Genomic DNA, 19,042 nt, shown 5'->3' on the forward strand with positions numbered 1-19,042 from the left:
TTACAGCATTCATAAACCCTGATTTTCCAGTAAAATGTGTAACATCCCCTTCCACATAAGATGTATGAGCACACTTCCACCCTTCTCACTAAAATGAGGGGGGGGTTCCACAATGGCCTCATGGAAATGGAAAACCAATTGCTTGTGTTGCACAAATTAGTTTTGGCAGACATACTCATTTGCCTATAAAGAGGTTTTTTTTTTCCCATAAAGATGAAACTAATGCATTACTTCAACACCTGATTAAATACAAACTATGAGACTGAAGCCATTACCTTCTAAACTAGGGATCTGCAATGTTTCAAGGATAGCGTGCACTCTGTATTATTTGTTTCCAAATTAGTGCCAGGATGCCAGCAGAAACTTAGGGGACCCAAGAGACATTCTCTCTAAGTAGTAACATGTAACCGATCTGCTTATCTGCAGTACTTTGCCGGGATGCAAACCACAGCTTCAAGCCAAATCTTGGTAAGTTCAGAATTTGTAGGGAGCTGGAATCATTTTCTCACAGATGGCTCTCAGAAGGAGCTGTAGTTCCCCAATCCTGGGCCAATTCTGTTCAAAAACGTGTTCACATGCCATCTCTGGCCTCCACACCAGACTGCTGATTTCTGTTCCATGTCTGCCTATGCCTGTGTATTCCCTATGATATTCACCAAGCTGCCTGTGAGTATTACAGATAAAAGTATAAGCCACATTTAAAAGCACATCTGTAAACAGCTGGTCTGAAAATTGTACCTCAAAAACATAAGGAAGATACAATTGTGCTCACCACGTCTTCTCAGCAACTCCCTATTATTCCAGAAACTGGTAACTTACAGAGCTCAATAAATGCTATTAATTAATTAAGGGTTAATCCAAAGGTCTGGAAGGGCAAGCCTTATGCTAGACATTTTCATCAGCATCTTGAAAAGTAGCGACTGCGGTTACAGCTACTTCCGAATCCTTTAACAAAACTGAAGATTTCTAAAAGGCATGATGTAACACCAGGTTCCTTTGAGTCCATTTGTTTTCTTTCACTACAGCCTCTCAGTTAGAACCCTTTGGTCATAGCTCCGCAGAACTTTTACTCTGAAGATCCAGAGGACAGCACGGATGGTACAGACAAATACCAAAACGATCTTTTGCACTGAGAATAGAAAAATGCTGCCCCTGCATGTTTCCCTCAAAAACAGAATTTAAGAGAGGGCTCTGACCTCCTGCCTTTAGTCAGTCCATAACGATTTACTAAAATGAATTCCACTCTCCACATTGCCCTAGTGGCCTTTTATAAGGCAGGTAGAGATCACATACTACAGGAAATTGCAATCAACAAGAGAGCAGCAAACAATACTGCCATAAAAACGTCCCATACATTATTCTATAAAGCAGCAGTTTAAAAATCACTCCTAAAGGTCAATTCAGAAAACCTATTGGGGGAGGGGGATGCAGGTGTCTCTTCATTGGCCAAAACCAGGAAGAACTGGCTGTCTGAAAAAAAAAAAAAAACAAACCACAACCAAACTGCAGGAGGGGGCCTGGAAACAGGACCATAAGTAACAATCAGTTAGGTGAAAGGAATGTGCTCGAGCTTGTAGGCCACAAACCCTGGGAGGACAAGGAATGTGAACAGATAACAACTGACAGGATGAGTCAGGAGGAGAAAAGATAAGGAGATGAGGAACAGATAGCCCCATGAGAAGTAACACATTGCTGTTAATTGATGACTGTAAAAACTTAAAGTGGGTTTTTTTTGTTGTTAACCAATCAGGGATTGCCTAGTATGTAAAGCTTAAAGAACCAATCTGTTTAAAGCGCGCAGCTTCTGAAAACATATATAACCTCGTGATTGTATACAATAAATCGACATTTGCCTGCATCAAGCAGCGTCCCGTCTCCCCATCGCAGCACCAAACCACCAAAGAACATAAACCTGCAAACCAAGTACCTGGTATTCAAGCAGACACATTCAAATGTATCCCCTTAAAAAAAAAAAAAAGGCAGTAACGTCCTTGAAGACATAAGGCAGTCGACTATATTCTCTTCCAAAAATATATCTACAGCTTTCCCAAAATGGACCATGAATTATTATCAGCCAGCTGTTGAACATTTAGAGAAGCTCCAGGCTAACAGATTTATCTCACTGGTACTCCAGTTTACAAATAAGATGAATGGGAACATCAAAAGACATTTCTTCAGACTAGTATTTTTTTAACTGCTGATACCTATTCCTCTGAGCGACAAAAGGGCGGTCCTGTAGTTGCCCTGAAACCTAGTTCCCTTTTCCCTCCATACTTCCTATGTTACTTTTGGCAAGCAACTCAGGTGCATGTATAATTGCAAAGGTATTTAGGTACCCAATTCCCAAACAGAGTCTATCCATACTTATGTCTATCTACATAAGTGATTATAGCACTTTGGAAAATGCAAATCACAGCTCAAGCCTCGGTAAGAGGAGCTACACCAAGAGTTACTTACCTCTGCTACAAAGTTTACACTGAGGGTTTAGCCAACTACCTAGCTACACCCTTTAAGAGGCCTTGGAACAAGGGCTGAAAATGAGCAAGGACACTAAACAAGAAAACAGGTAAACACAAACAAGTTAATTTAATGTGTAGGTGGTTTTTAAGTAAGCCAACCCTTCTTAAACCTGAGACTGAGATAGAGCACTACTGTTCTCAAATAAAGAAACTCAGTTCTTTCCATGAGATTTTTATAACCGAGCTGCTCTGCTACACCCCAGCCACTTCAACCCAAGCGGTGTTAGTGCTGGAATAAGCCTTAGTGTAGGAAATTCTCTGGCAATTGCAGCATGTTTCCCACTGTTGGTCAGATTAGTCAGTTCAGCCATCAGCCCTCTCTCTACACTGAAGCCTAACTCACAGTGGTTCCTATTTAAGTGACTCTTGATTCCTTCCGCAGGAAAGTCTGGGTCGGGGGGGTTCAGCATGCATGCTGTATTCCCTCGGCGGCACTTCTGCAGGTATGGATGCTGCAGAAGGGCAGCGTTTTCCTTCTGGACAAAGATATTCACAGATGGTTCAAGAAACGTAAGGAAAACCAGAAACGATGCAGTCAGCTCTTTGTGTACACACCTTAAAATACGAAAGGCCAACCCCCCACCGCAAAAATCTGTTACGGAAAGTCCACAAGTGCCATATAAGACATTCAACTGAGGACAAAACAGATCTGAAAATAAATTGTGGATTTCACGCTTCACTGGCGCGATCTTCCCGGTTCGAAAGCGTTAATGAATTTTAAAAAAATCCAATAATGACTAGTGTTTGCCAAAAACCCCAGTCATTATTCAGCATTCTCCCGTCAGCCGGCGCTACGGGCAGCACGGCGCGGAGCCCCGCCAGCCGCCATGCGAGCCACCGGCCCCCGGCTTCCCGCCCGCGAGAGCCCAAACGCCGTTTAAGATGTCGGGAGGGGGTGTGTGGGGAAGAACCCCACTAACAGCACAACCCACACGGCGGAGCTGGGAAGCGGGCTCGCCCCCCTCCCCGGGGAGGTGACAGGGAGCGTTTTCCTCAGGGACGCCGCCGGCTCCCGCCGCCCTCCGACCGCGCTCCAGGGCGACCCCGCTTCCTCCCCGGGGAAGGCGCCGGCGGTTTGCAGCCGTTACGGGCTGGCTGCCGCCTCAGCGAGAGGCGCCGCGGACTCACCGCCCGCCCGGGCACGCACCGGGGGGCGCGGCGCGGGCTCCCCGTGAGGAAAGGCCGGGGGACGAGGTGGGCGAGCGCCCCCCCTCCTCCCCACCCCGCCGCGGGAGCGGCCAGGCGACATCTTGGCCCGCGTCTCCCCCCGCCGCCGCTTCTCCCTCCTCACCCGCAGTTCCTCGAAATCCGCCATTTTCTACCCGCTGCTGCCGCCGCCGCCGCCGGGCCCCGCCGCCACCATCGTGCACCCTGCGCGCGCCCCCGGCACGTGACGGGGGAGGGCGGCTCCGCCGGCGCGGCGGGGGAGGGGGGGGGCTGTGGGGGGGAGCGGGGCCGCCCGCCCGGCGGGGAACCGAGAGGGAAAGCCAGCCGCTTCTTTTGTGTACACGCACCCGGTACGGGGCCGGGCTCCTCCGCCACCCTCGGGGTCCCTAGCAGGCCCAGACCCGAGGGGCGGGCGGGAGGAGGCAGCTCCCCCCCGACACACCCCCGGGGCTCCGGCCTGGCAAGAAAGCCAAGGGGACGCGGCCGCCCAGGGACCCCAGGGACATGGCGACCGCCCAAGGGGCTGCCGCTCTCCCCCTCCCCAGAATTTAACACCGCAGAAGACACAGGGGTTAAACACAATTGCTACATTCACACACAAAAGAACAGCAAAAGTCTCGCTATTGAAGTGTGTTACATGGAAAGGTTGGGCTTGCGCTGTGATTTTATAGCTTTCTTAGTTTTAATCCATCTAATCAAGAGCAATCTCATAATTTGTATTATAATGATGATGTGACACGTTTTATTAATAAAAAATGAAGTGAAAATGTCACTGGCAGTAAGCTTCAAAACCGGATAATGGGTTTCCAGCTGTAAGGGAAATGTTGAGACATTTACAGAAAAATAAACATTGAGGTGCAGCTGAGAATATTATTTTCAAAAGCAGCCAGAGATCATTATCTAGTCACAATAATTACCTAGTCACAATATTCCATTTCATTGGCAACTGGGCCGTTAAACCAAACAACCGATTTATTGCAATAAAAAAAGCAAAGACTGAGCCAACAATCTGGCAAGCAGCCAAACCAACCCAAACACAAAGCTGAGGAGAGACATTGGGGGAAAATAAAGGTCTGAAATACAAAATATAGTTGCCCATATTAACCAAAAGGCACCAGTTTTTGCACAACTGATGGATCCAGAGCAGTAACTACAACCAGAAGCTATCACAAGAACAAATATAAGTACACTACACAGAAGTTTCTTAGCAGGCCAGGACACAGGCCATGCTGGCAGCAAGCTCTGTGAGGAGGGATTCTGACAGACAATTTTGGGAACAGATAGCCGAACCTTTACGGAGGGTACACACTGGCTAAGTTCACTCAATATTGTTACAAAATCTGGATGCACAGGTACTCAATAAGTAACATTGTTAGCGGTAATTTTGCAGTAGCTTTTTGAGATAGGCTTTCCTTTTTATTTACTGTCAGCTAGTCCAAGCTAAACCCTTACTTCTGCTGAAGATTTTAGCCATAACCACAGATGGCTAGGCCTTCCCTGCATAAAAAGATTTGGTGCTTGGTCTCGTAACAGTAATTTCCTTAACGATTTAAACATATGGACTTTATTAATTTCAAACCCCTGTTGTTAGTCAAAACCAGGAATCTGCAGCCTAATAAAACGTGCTGCCTGCCACACCACTGTGCAAGTTCAACTCCCGAGTCAGTCAAACATTTATTTTTCCCTGCAATTCAATACCAGGCTAAAGGGGCAAGCTGCAGGTTGGGATCTCTTAGATCATTAAAGCATACATCAGCACAGGCCAGACCAAAGCTTTTTCTCCTCTCCTTTCAGCACACCCTCACACATTTCTTCCTTCAAATACAGCAGGAAAGACAGTATTGTTCAAGCTCACATCAAGCTGGGCATTTCTTTTCTCACATACACTCACTTCCCACTTCAGAACCGCATCTTTCAACCTTCCCATTCATCTCATCCCCAATATCTGCTGGGATAGAGCAAACAGATTATAGTTTGTATTTTAACACCTCACACATATAAGATAATAAGAGTTTATGGATTAACTTACATGGATTTTTTGCTTGAGGATTTCCTTAGGAGTTCTATTCATCTTATTTTGATTTCCCCCAGCTTTCCTTCTTGTACTCATCACCAAGGCCATACCCTTGGAAAAAAAAAAAAAAAAAGTACTCTGCTTCTGGTCCTCCTCAAGCTTTTTCCTAGACCCTTACTGCACAGATGTGCAAGGCACAGGCCCTATCTTCTCCCACTCTGTTACCTTAACTCTGTACTGATTTAAAGAACTAAGTCAAAATTTCTTAGTGACTGAGTATCCTTTACTGGCAGCACGGGGGATCCTTCTGCCTAACGTGCATGTTTAAAGTAACTAATTATCTTATATTTATACAATAAAACAATGAATATTCAATTAATGCCTATAAATATTCATTACTAATCCCGCCTACTCTCACTTCGTGTGTTAATTAGCTTATCAGTGCGCTTGCGCATATTCCTCCAAGAATTGTGGGCAGGGGTCTTTGGGAGGAAGGCCATAGGTCTTCCTCATGGTGTACTTTTCACCTTTTGTCTGGTATGTGATGATCTTGCCAGTTTGCAGTGTTCTTATTGGTCTGAGCTAATTTACGTCCTTGTCAACCATCTGTTTCTTCCACTTGTTTCTTTTAATTGCTCCCTCTAGATAAGTTATAAGCAGGCCCCTTGTTAGAGAAAGTTAGAGAAACAGACTCCTTCTCTGATCAGTTATTTCATTAATTATTTCTTTCAGACTATGGTTACATGACCTAATTACTATACCTACATTTTTGAGTAAATATAAGTCCTTAGCCTTGGTACAGGGTTGTACAGAGGATTTCATAGCAGCTTTTGTTGTGCAACTATTAATTTCATTAGAATATATTTCTTTTATTCATTATACTTTAACTACAAGGGTTATTCTATCCTAGAGTGAATTCATTCAGTATCAGTACCAAGGTCTCAGTCAAGTCTCCCTTGTCTGTTTTTTCCAGTTACTAAAGCCAGCCTCCCCTTTTGCTTTAGCTCCTCAAAATCCTGCTGTTTTTTCAAAACTCCTCACATCAGCTCTAGGCTTACATCTACCAGTTACCAGTCCAGCTTAGCAGCTTACCAACATTTCAACCTTTCCAACATTTCTCTTTCCTTTCAAGAAACCTACCTGAAGTTCAGACATTCCTTCAGCTTCTGATACTTCTTTGCTGCTGCTGCTGCTTCTTCTTCTTGCACTTCTGATACCTCCTCCTCCCCCTCTTCTTTGCTCTCTCATAACCCCCTACTATAGCTCCTAAAGTTATTTCCTATGCTCTTCCCTTGAGTCATTTCTGATTTTTCAATACAGGCTTTAAAACTAAACTCAGCACTAGCCACCAGTAGCAGACAACCTACTCTTCTTCAAAACAACCAGTTCAGACTCCCATAATATATCACTGCAGCAGCTGCTGGGGCTTTATTTTCCCAATTAGCTCTAATTATGGTAAGCAGGGAGCCTATAGGTGCTAAGCATCCTGCCCCTAAATTGAGTTAGGCTTGTTAAGAGGGGGAAAAAAAATACAGTTGGGCTTCAAACATCTCTGGTAATTTTTCTAGGAGTATGCACAGTATGTCCATACAAGCACTCACTCTTCCCACAATTATGTTACTGTTGTGGTATAACTCCAGCCAGTTAATAAGTACCACACAGATGCTCACTCACTCCCCCCTCACCCAGAGGGATGTGGAGGAGAATCAGAAAGGAATATAAAACTTGAGGGTTGAGATAAGAACAATTAAAAAATTGAAATAAACCACCACCACCACCCAGTAATAATAACAATAATAGTTGTTATGAAAAGGAGGGAGAAGCGGAGAGGAATGAAATCCAAAGGGGAGAAAAGAAAACAACTGATTCACAATACAGTTGCTTACCAACCACTGCCCAGCCAGTCCCCAAGCAATGATGGGCAGGCTGCAGCCAACCCCCACATGAGCGTGATGTTCCATGGCATGAAATACCTCTTTGACTACTTCACATCAGCTGTACCCCCTCCCAACCTCCTGCATGCCTCCAGCCTTCCCACTGGCAAGGCCTGAAAAACTGAAAAGTGCTTGACTTAGTACAAACACCACCCAGCAAAAAACAAAAAACATCACTGTGCCATCAACATCGATCCCACACCAAATCCAAAACACAACACTGCACCAGCCACTAAAGAGAAAACTAACTCCATCCCAGCTGAAACCAGGACAGTTATCTACTGAAACAGGGACATCTGATCAGCTAAATAAACTCTCCCCGCCTCTCACAAACACACTACACACAGTTAAAAATAAAACAAACCCCAAAACCCCTATCCTACAGCTGCTCCCAGCATTGCAGCAATTACACTCATCAGCATTATACCAACAAACTCCTCCTATGTTGCTTCACCAGCCGCTAACAAGACAACTGAATATGAATTATGAGCAGTGCTAGGACTGGGGTCAAAGGTAGATTTTTTTTGTGTGTGCTATGTTTAAAGGAAAGAACTTTATGGGGCTAGCCTGAGGGTTCTGCATTGTCTTTCCTGTCCCATAGCCATTTACTTTTTAATGTAACACTAAAGAAAATGGATGGCAAAAATGTAACAGCGTGGTGCTTAGTGCCCACACCTCTCTTGTGTTAGGTTTAGAACTGTCAAAGCACAGGGGCTCGCAGACCTCTTTAATTGCTCTGCTACCGACAGAAATATGGGCTCTGGTTACAAGACAAGATATTCTGAGTGGGATACTTACCGTATTTATTTGAAACAAATTATTCATGCCAGTGCTTTCTGTGCAGCTAATTGATAAAACAGAACTTAGGTGGGATATACTGTGTTATGTCAAGACATACAGTGAAGTTTATATATAAACTACACTAGTACCAGGCTCAGCAGATATGCTAATGTTTAGCAGAAAAAATGTAGATTAGAAACCTAATATATTCTTCTTTATTTTTTATATTTTAATCAGTGTTAACAATGAAAGACATCTTAAACTAGTTTTTCTTGCCTATCCTAACATACCAGGGTGATACATCTAGTTTGGTTATAAGCATAGCAGGGAAATATTTAAACGTTTGCTATAAAGTTATTTACCTGACCGTTAATATTTTTATTAAATTATGTCTATTGAATGTAACACCTAGATAACGAGTGCCCCATCAAGGTTTCTTTGTAGGTTCTTGAATTACGTAGGGACACCTTGATCCTGCCAGCCAGCACAGCTCAGCTGCAGAAGTCTGCCCTCGCAGATTTAACCACCTAAGCTTTTGTGGCAATTTCACTTTTTATGCATGAAAACAGCAGCAAACCACACATTAAGATACCACTACCTCTTTAAGAGATCTGGTACAAAACTCTCTCCAGTCAAGCAAAGCCAAGAATCCCAGCTATCCTCCTAACAGTAATGATATCACTTTGGAAAATTAATTCGGATGGTTTGAATCCTAACTCCAATTATATGAACTTCTCTTTCAGAGCCATAAAAAAGAAGCACCCAATAATGGGAAACAAATGCATTACCTACCTGACTACCACATTAAGGCCACAAAATTAAACATGAAGTCTAGTAGGAGAGGACCTAAGCAAGATGCAGTAACATTAGGCTGATCACTTTGAAAACTCCATGTTTTATGGGACAAATTTAATAAAAAAGATATGTATTAAATTACATGCTTAACAGGATGAAAGCACAGCATGTTTGCAGCGCAACTAATTGAGCAGTTAACATACGCAGAAGTCATGTTTTTGCTCAGGACATCCTTGAGATTAAGGCATACTGAAAGGAGAGAAGGGTTGTAAGAAGTATGTGCAGTTAGAGATACTTAGTGAGGAAAGCTTGAGGGAACTGAAAGCTTGTGTTGGCATATACTGGATTGGGAAGGTTTAGGAAAAGGGCTGGAACAACATTCCTGAGTAGGAATAGGTTTGCACCAAAACAATGAGGCCTTCTGAGGTGCCAACCATTACACTAAGAAGACAGTGTTGGAGGGAAGTCTGGATGTCTGGAGAACACTTTTGAGGATGATCAGATGCTAAGCAAGCATAGCATGGCATGGATGTAAAGAATCTGGTGGTTACCCCATCCAAGAACGGCTAGAAGAGCTGAGCAGCTGTTGCTCTCCAATGGTCAGGACCTGGGGAGAGCTTACAGCTCCAGCTGCCTGGCTGAGGAGCACTCACATACCAGAGAACAGGGTGTTTACTGAGGATTGTTCTTCACCCTTCTGACCTCTTCTGTCCTGCTTTGTGCCCTGTTGTAGCTGTCACTGAACAAGGCTTCTGCATGCTCTAACTTCCCTTTCATGTATTTTCAGGGGTGTTTTTTTTCTTTTTTTTTTAATGTTCTTCTCCTGCCAGACTGAAGCCAAACAGCATCCATCAGGCACAACACACCGCACCAACAACCCGCCTCCTAAATGCAGGAGATCAGCAGCAATCAGGCAGCCGAGTTTAATCAACGGCTTTCAGGTGCTCTGAAGAGGGTTCTGCGTCCCCCCAGCCACCAGCATGATGGCCTCCATTTCAAAGGCCCACCGCGATCCTTGATGTGAGGGGTAGACCGCATTCTGCTTCTTCTCGGACGCATCTCGCCTGTCTAGGTGAGCTGGGCATGTTTAACAGTGGGGCGGACGGGGCTGGGCTTGGTCGGGTCCGTCTCTAATCCCTCAGTTCCACACCCCCATCGCTCCCCTCACAGACCAACACACTACGCCGCCACGCCACCCAGCTGAGCCTGGCAGCGATTGGCTAGCACTGCCTCTAGCCCCGCCTTTCCTCCCTACCGTGATTGGTCTACCTTTTAAATTGCCTCCCGCTACTCCACCTGTGATTGGACAATTCTTCGGGCAATCTTTTACCCTTCGGCCTCTCAATTGGCTGCGTGAGGGGAGGAGGGCGGGTCTCTGTCTCACAGCTCCCGCTGGCCGCGGCGGGGTGCGGGGCCGGGTGGTTGTTGTGGCTTTCTCCGCCGGTTGTAGCCGCCCGCGGCCGGGCCCACTACCGCCCCGATGGAGCTCTCCTGCCAAACGCTGAGAACCACCTACCAGGCGAGGGAGGCGGTAAGGAACCGGCAGGCCAGGCGCCAGCGCATTACAGTTGCTATGGAAATCGCGACGGGGCCCTTTGCGCATGCGCAGTGCGGTAGTGCGCAGGCGCCTGGGGGACGCGAAGGTGTCATGGCGCCTGAGGGGCTCGGGGCTGCCTGGCCTGGCCTGGCCTGGGCTGGGCGGGGCGGCCACCAGGCGCACTAGCGTGACGGCGGTTCTGGCAGCCCGTAAGGGTGGGGGCTTCCCGCTGCCTTCCTTTCCCGTTTCCTTTCCCGTTTCCTTTCCCGTTGCAGGAGGGAAGTGCTTCTCCTGCCGCTCCTCAGGGCAGGGCAGGCCTCTTTCCTCCCCACAGCCACTGGCCGTTGTACGGCCCTGGCAGAAGCCGATACAAGTCTGTGTTCCTTCCTCCCTCGGCTCCCTTTGCCCTAAGTCCCACCGTGCCGCCGTCCCACGGGCGGGTCGAGCTCCGGGAAGCCTATAAGCAGCAGGATTTTGCTGAATTTCTTAACCTGTTCTTTTGCTTCCATCTGCTGGTCAGATTCAACAAGAGTAAGCAAGACTGCAGGACTGCTAAAAACCTTTCCCACAAAGGTTTTGGGTGTTGTGTGTGCATACACAAATCCTTGTTCCCACTCTGCATGACTAGGACAGGATTGCTCACAAAAAGACACTTTTGGGAAGGGTTCTGAGACTTGGGCTTTGGGTTGTGTTAACCTCTTAGGTTATTACCTAGGCATGGGAGCCTCTAGCACAGTGTTTCTCTGAACCCTGAAGTAGATTCAGGTCCCAGCCACTGAGAATGGTGCCCTAAGGTGTGGTATTGAAATGGTGTTAATGTGCAGAAGGAAGACTGGGGGAAAAGGGGTCTGATTTATAACCTCGCCAATGGGGATTTGGGTGGCCCCAGTCCCAAGGATGGTTTTGACTACGAAATGCAGAAGTGTTTGTGGGAATAGGTTCTGGAGCTCAGGAACACTTTGCTGTGAGCTGTACCTTTGGGTTAGTGTGCTTTGTAAGCTGACTTCTCCATAGCCTTTCTGGTAAGATGGATGTGAAGATCAAGAGTTTACATTTTGGGTATGGAGTTGAGGGAGCTATTCATATTCTGCAGAGGGGCAGAAGGTTGGAGCCTACTTTTTTTAAGCCAGTCGGTGACTAAGGAACAACCTGAAGCTGCCAAGAGGATTTTTGATTCTTGCTCCAAGGTTCTTGACTTCTGTGGAGGGAGCCTATATACTCAATTTCTCTTTTCTGAATTCCAGTATTCCAGTGCAGTATCTAAAAGTTAGGCTGCTACATCTTTAATTTGTAGCACTGAATAGTTACTGGAAACCCTAGTTCCCCCGTCCTGTCCTTATCTGTATCACATTTTCCCATTAATCTGTTCTATAGAATGGAAATTATTATTTTCTAACAATTTTGGGGGAAAGGATTTTAAAAAGTAAATTCCTATACATACTACAATTCTATAGCTGTTTGCATATACCCAGTGTGGTCTTACAATCCAAGAAATTTGTTCTGTGAGGCATTTCACTGGCTTTAATTGTTAAGTGTTTCCTATATTTGTTCTATAAATCACTTTTGATAAGCAATATTATTGTAAACTGCTGAAGTTCACAAATTCCTACAAATGAGTGGGAGAGTTAATGCTTGTTAATTAATTTATAAAGTCAGCATCCTTACTTTGTATTGTGTAATAGTTCACCATACTTTGTGTCCATTCATTTTTGTGTATTCATCATATAGATCACTTCAGTGAAATCTTGGCAGTGTAAAACCTGGCTTCAGCAATGTTCTTGTTAATAGAGGGAGCTAATAGCTGTCTGTGAGTGGCTCTTTGCATCGGAGCGTGAATTAATGAAAGACAGCATGTAACTATTGCAATGGGGATAGAAATCAGAGTTTCTGGTTTTAGTGCACCAAACTCAAGTAGTAAAATGTCTTTACATTTAAATGTAACACGTCTTGGATGCATCCTAGTGTTACTACTAGGACAGCTGTAACTTCTGTGGTGAGCTTGCTCTATGCCTTTGGTTATGAAAGCTGTTTGTAATCCTTGAGAAACTTTGCCAACTCTATTGTTTGCAGCAGGCTTGTGTAATTTGGAAGAGAAAACAGGGTAAAGAAGCGCCTTTTCTTTGTGCTGGGAAGTTCTATTTAACGGCAGCTAAGTTATACATTGTTTAAAACTCACCATTTCCCTTCTCTGCTTGTGTTTCTCAAAAAACACTGTCAGCAAGCCAAACAATAATCGAACACCAGCCTTATAAAAAGCCTGGCAAGGCTGCAAATATAACATGCAAAGGGCTAGGGGAGAGGGAAAGCTGTGGTGTTACAGCATGGTAGAGGGAGGAGGAAAATTAAGTGAGAGTCCATCATGCCCCAGCCACTCTCTCTGTCCTGTCACATGGTGGCAGCTTGATTTTGAAGGAACCCCATACTTGGCAGCTGCCCTGGGATCCCAGAGGCAAAAGAGGGAAGGGACACTGCCTGTGTATTATGGTAAGATCTTTCCCTGTCTGATAACAGAGCTAACTGCTTGCCTCTTGTCTGAATTCCTCATCACTGATCCTCTGAAATCATCTTACTGACTTACAAGGGCACAATGCTATAGCAGTATAGTTCTTACTTCCAAGTTTCTCAGACCGTAACTTGCTCTGTAACTTTTTTCTTCATTCTATCAAATATATTCATGCAGAAATATAGGGTTAAATTAATCTTTTAGTAGTTCTATTAATTTGATGGAATTGCACGAGCAACTAGGTAGATTTGTAATAGAAATGCATTTTAGTAAAAGGTATGGAAATGGCTAAACAAACAATTGCATTTAAAGATGCAATACTCTATTTAATAGGGTTTCATTTTAAACATCTCAAAGAAAGGAATACCTACCACTTTTGTTAAGCTAGAAATAAGTAAAATACACTATCAGCATTGGAGCTAATTAGTTAAGTGCTCAACTGTTTAGTTTTTAAAATGAGATCACGCTTAAGTGCCTTAAGCTTTTATTAATTGCATGGACCCCAAAATCCCCTGTAGTAATTGAAAATTTAATTACATACATTTTTTGTTCTTTTAAGAATGGAAGCTTATTAAACTTTAAACATTTAAACATCTATTGAAATACCAGTGGCTATAAACAACATGCAATTCTAAATACTAATTAAACAGGAAGGCTAAATCGCTATAAAGCTAAACTGAATTTTAAGTAACTTTGCACTCATAAGTACTCTGATTTTTTTCATGCTGTGTAAGATTTACCATTTCTTCTCTAAGCACAGCAGGAATCCTGGGCAGTGTTAGTATCTGTCTGTACTGTGGCAAGCACGTTGTTTTGTGGAGATCAGTCCCTAGAGGATAAACTGGTGTTCAGGAAAGGAAACCAGCGTGGGCCCAGAGCTGCTTTAAGTGGCCAGCTAAAGCTGCTGGTGGCACCCACACATGCGGAGGTTCCTTTACCTCTTGGAAAGAGTACGTGGTAAAATAAGACGGCTAAAGGCAGGGAGACATAGCTTTGTGTAATTGGTCAAGAAAGCAATGATCCGTGTGCCACTGCCTCACAAGATTTATGATTTGGTAATAGTTACATGTTGAAAGATTTACTTTTTTCTTGATTTTTTTAAATTTTATTTTACAGAAAACTCACAGAAATAGCACCAGAGATACCTCTGTTCTGTTTTTTGGATCCAACCTAATGCAAGTCATTGTCTGTTGATCAACTGATTAACGGCTTAACTTTCTTTGGATATGTCTGACTTTGAAAATTAACCTTCACTGTTTGCATTCTTATTAACACAAAATAAAGACAGAATGAACCTAGGAACCTAAGAACAGTCTAAACTGTCTTCTGTTTTTTAAATAGGGCTCTTTTTTTGATATAAAGCTTCACTTTTGCTTTGCTTGGTTAACACAAGAACAACATTACCATGTTAAGGCTGGAGCAGGTTGCTCATACATAGAATGTTATCCGATTCCCAAAGCAAGTCTCTACTTAGAATACTTGAGATGCTGCCCATCACTGTATCACTATTTATACTAGAACTTAAAATGCCTTTAGGGGTAGTGAAAGTAACCTAGTGGGAAAGACAGCAGCAGAAGACACACCAGAATAAAAATTATTTTCGAGGAAAGTTCCGGGCATGCTTTGTGGGCCCCTTCAGCTCATGAAGTGGATACAATTCCTCTCTTGTTGGAGTATCGCTGTAAATAGTCAAACATGAAACACTTGATGTGTTTTATTTCTGTGGCAGCCACTGTGTTTTCATGCTGTGTTTTAAATATTTGGAGGTAGCAGTGATCTTGCCCTTTGATATGTGGGCAAACACAACAGTTAATTCTTCTCAGCGTAAAACAGCAGGAGCAGTTTGCATTTAGAAGAATGTACAGGTGGGATTCTCAGCCAGTAATGATTCCAGCTTCCTTCTTGCACCTCCAACCCTGTTTCAGAAGATTCAGATCATCCAGGACAAATGGTGAGAGGTTCGCAATTCAAAATCTGTTCAAACACCAGCACCTCAAAACAGTAAGAAGGAAAAGATCATTTCATTCCAGGATGTCGGTGTTTTCTCTTTGCTCATGACAGTTCTCAGAACTGGGTCATTTCTTGTTGCAGCACCTCTTAGGAATTGATCCACTTCATTCAAGAGTTACTGATTTACTAAGCAACGTTCTCCTTCCCCAAAATGGTTTAGAAAAATCATCTTTGTACCAACACTGAAAGGCAAACAGTATTGTAGCTTCCTTACCAAGTGGCTGCTACCTTTATCAAGAGGATATCAAAGGTAGTAGAGGCTAGAAGTGGCGTATGATTTCTTCCCTTTTCTCCATACAGCTTGATTCTTCTCTCTAGAAAACCAGAATGAAAGTCCTACCAATCTTTTTATTAATATGTGAAATACAAATACACTTCCACCCCGCAGGAAACGTTAAAAGCAAGCCCCAGCCTTTTCTTAGTTGTGTCACTAGATGGCCCCACGCCTGAAGCCAGCATGCCAGAAAATAGCTGCTATGCTGGGGGACCTGGGGCTCTACCCAGTACTTTTTACAGGTTGGCAAACACACAGAGAAGTATTAGCACAATCAGCTATTGTTTTATTTTTAAAACTATCTCAAATGTTTAAGTTAGCAGTGGAATGCTACATGATATTCGCTGCTGTGTACAGAGCAAGTTTGTTTTGCTGTACATTGCACCACTTGAAAGCACCTCTGCTTGTAGGAATAAATGATTCTGTTATCCACAGTTTAATGATGCTTCCTTCCTGAAACCGGGATGGATAGCCTAAGTGGCTTCCCATATAGATACTCCTTTTATGCATCTTGGGGAACTGAAAAATAATTCTTGCTCTAGTAGTAATTCTTTGGCTTGTTTGGTGTGGCAGAGAGCCACAGCAGCCATTGCTATGGATGCTGGGGCTCTGTTTCTTGTATGAAGAGGACAAAGATTTTTTTTGGGTTTGTCACCTGCAACATCTATTATGACCCTAAAATCTCAGGTTTTCTCTGCAGATGCTCAGCATATATGGCATGTTTCATCAGAGTAAGGTTTTGTTCCAGTATCTTACAAGATTCCCATTTCTGCTGCCTCTCGTGCTCTACTTGATATTGCACTTTATGCTCCCCCAGATGAAGCTTCAGTGAACGATGGCAAAGATATTTTACACTGCCTTGTTTTTATTGCTGAACCCTTTGTGAATGACTTTGGGTTCTCCAGTCAGTGTGAAGAAATCCATGGGACTGACTCCATACTGAAATTTCTGTGTGTTGGCACCTGACTTTGGTCACTGTGGTGTTAAAATCGGACAAGTCTGGTGTTACCCCAAACTACTAATTCCTCAAGTGCTCTGTGTTTCACTTGTGTTTATGTATCAAGGCCCATGAAAAGGGAGGTGCAAACAGTGTTACTGCTGGTCTTTGTAGTGTAGTCATACAGATTCCAGACCTGTTCTCCATCGCCCTTCTCCCAGCACTCAGAACAGATTTCTGGTTGTAAGGGAAGCACGGAGCCACGCTGGAGCACGAGGTTTCCTTGTGCAGCTCTTGCTGACACTGTACATGAGGTGCAAGAGTCCTACTCTGAAATGTACATCAGCCTGAACATGTTGGAGATCCATAACCATAGTAAGGGAAGTAAGTTATATTTTCAACCTCAAAGCAATTTTCTCTTCTCTATGAAAAGGTTTCTACCCATCCAGTAGCCCTGATAACGTGTAAGAAAAATTACATTGAAAACCGCTTTCCTTGTGTTTATTAACAGTGAGTTGTTTTACAGTTCTTACATGCTGTTGTCTTAATTTGTTTGTTTCCACAGGCTACGTTTAGATGCTGTTTACAGCAATAAAGAGAATATTACATTTGATCTAGAGTTCTGTCTTAATTCACAGGATGAAATGCGAACAGAAGCTCGTCGAAAAAATCTCCTCATTCTAATTTTGCATTATTTAATGGAGGAAGGGTATGGTGGTTTTTTTTTTTCAATAATAGTGCTCTACATTTGTGGGTTTGTGTGTGTCTGACCTCCTGTAATGTGTCCTTCTGTCCTCTGTTGGGTGGATAGACAGCATGGCCTTTTGGTTTGATGTGAGAAAGAGGTAAACTACTGTTATGTTTCTTGGTAGTTTACTTTGCTAAGTTGTTTCAGTTTCTGGGACAAAAATGTCCTATACAATTTAAAAATACTTTAGAGCAATGAACAAAGGGTTTTTAAACAGAGTTTATGCTTTTGTAATTAGTTGTAATAAGAGTTTTGGACAGGTCAAACCCCCCATATACTTATTAATGCCATTGTTTGCTTTTTTCCCTCAAAAATCAGAATAAGGGCACTCCGTTTTTTGATCTTTGTTTTTTTGAAATTATCAGGTATGTCGATGCTGCAAACGCATTGGAGCAAGAGACGAAATTAAGTTTACGTGGCTTTGAAGTTTGTGACAACATTGATCTTGAGACAATTTTGATGGAATATGAAAGCTATTACTTTGTAAAATTTAAAAAGTATCCTAAAATTACCAAAAAGGTCCTTGGCATTGGTACGTGGCTTCTTTCAAAAAAGGAAGTTTTTGTTTCCAAAACCTAAAATGTATACTTGCCTGATATGCTCAGTGCCCCTCTCATGTATGTCAGTGCTTAATGCTTGAACTCTTACAGTTGGAGCTATACTTCTAGCATATAGCACATAAGAATTCAGAGGTGGTGTTTTGAGCCCTTCTGCTCTTCCTTCTCTTTATGTGGAGGAGCAAGACAGTGATGTTCTGTCTTTTAAAAACTGCTTTGATATTGGAAAATACCATGTAACTAGAAAATATTATGTCATAGATATATCCACTTTCTTCTTTTTGGAAGAGAATAGTAAGTGTTCTATTTTGGATTTAATTTTTAAATTAAAATAAACCACTTATGCAAGATTATAACTTAGGTCATTCAAGCTAGTGCTTAAAAGCTTATCTTAGTCCAAGATTTAAGTCTCATTAACTGTTTATTTTACCCATTTTCGTGTACTAAATGTTATGTGGCAAACAAGTAATAGGTTTAGTTACTCCAAAGGACTTAAAGTCTGAGGTATAAATGAATGATACAGAATAAGGCGAATCAGAATATGGTCAGTCTGTTATGACCTTAAGAACCTGATCAGTTTTATACTTAAGTACAAAATGTAACTTATAAAAACAGTAAAAACAACTGTACAAGAATCAGTTATGAAGAACTTGAAGGGTACAGAAAACACCAACATCTCTGTTCTTGTAAGAAAAATATAATCATCAGAGAAAGAGGTGATTGGCCAGGGAACATCTCTGAGTAGTTGTCATTGTTTTGTATAGCTGCCAGCAACTTTGAAATCTCAGGTAAATTAAACATTATATAAATATAATAAAAATTACCTGTATAGCTGAAATGATTTTGAAAGCTGTTAGAGGTACTAGTCATCATTACATTCACTGTGATGTAGAAGATCAGTACTACCTGGAAGCAAACATTATCTGCCTGAAAAAGAGATTTACCTGTAGAACCTATTGGTTGGTGTTAATACAAAGAGGAACAGCCTTGCAGGATAAAACCAGAGAGATTTATTATGAACCAAGAAGGAAAATGTATCACAAGGCATTTGCCACATCTTACTTAGTCAAACTGAATGGTAGCCAAGGCTCAAACTGTGATTCAAGTGGGAAAAAAAAAAAAATTCCCAAAAAGCCACTGTCAGACAACGGTGACCAAAAAACTTTGGGGTTTTTTTGTTTCCTGACCAAAAGCTGGGTACTGAGAGCTTCTAAAGCTGTTCAGACATGGGGTAGTCTGCCATTACCCAAGCTTAGAATTGTGACCA

General features: G+C 43.0%; 2 protein-coding genes across 30 annotated transcripts in view; one reads left to right on the plus strand and one right to left on the minus strand.

Annotated features, from left to right (window-relative positions):
- LOC130142393 (E3 SUMO-protein ligase PIAS2) overlaps positions 1-3,963 on the minus strand; it is a 33,497-nt gene extending 29,534 nt beyond the window's left edge. For all 22 annotated transcript variants that reach the window (XR_008819378.1, XR_008819377.1, XM_056324221.1 and 19 more), the window contains exon 1: positions 3,811-3,963. Coding sequence is in view for 20 of the 22 variants with exons in the window: in XM_056324221.1 (XP_056180196.1) it covers positions 3,811-3,834 (24 nt within the window). In the remaining 2 variants the exon portion in view is untranslated. The remainder of the gene's footprint in view (positions 1-3,810) is intronic.
- Positions 3,964-10,580: 6,617 nt separating this feature from the next.
- KATNAL2 (katanin catalytic subunit A1 like 2) overlaps positions 10,581-19,042 on the plus strand; it is a 30,512-nt gene continuing 22,050 nt past the window's right edge. For 6 of the 8 annotated variants that reach the window (XM_056324037.1, XM_056324042.1, XM_056324040.1 and 3 more), the window contains exons 1-3: positions 10,581-10,740; positions 17,109-17,179; positions 17,584-17,750. In XM_056324037.1, coding sequence (XP_056180012.1) covers positions 10,690-10,740; positions 17,109-17,179; positions 17,584-17,750 — 289 coding nt within the window. In that variant the 5' untranslated portion in view covers positions 10,581-10,689. The other 2 variants (XM_056324039.1, XM_056324038.1) reach the window with 2 other exon arrangements.

Source organism: Falco biarmicus, chromosome Z (genome assembly GCF_023638135.1).
Source record: "Falco biarmicus isolate bFalBia1 chromosome Z, bFalBia1.pri, whole genome shotgun sequence".
NCBI classification, from domain to species: Eukaryota; Metazoa; Chordata; class Aves; order Falconiformes; family Falconidae; genus Falco; species Falco biarmicus.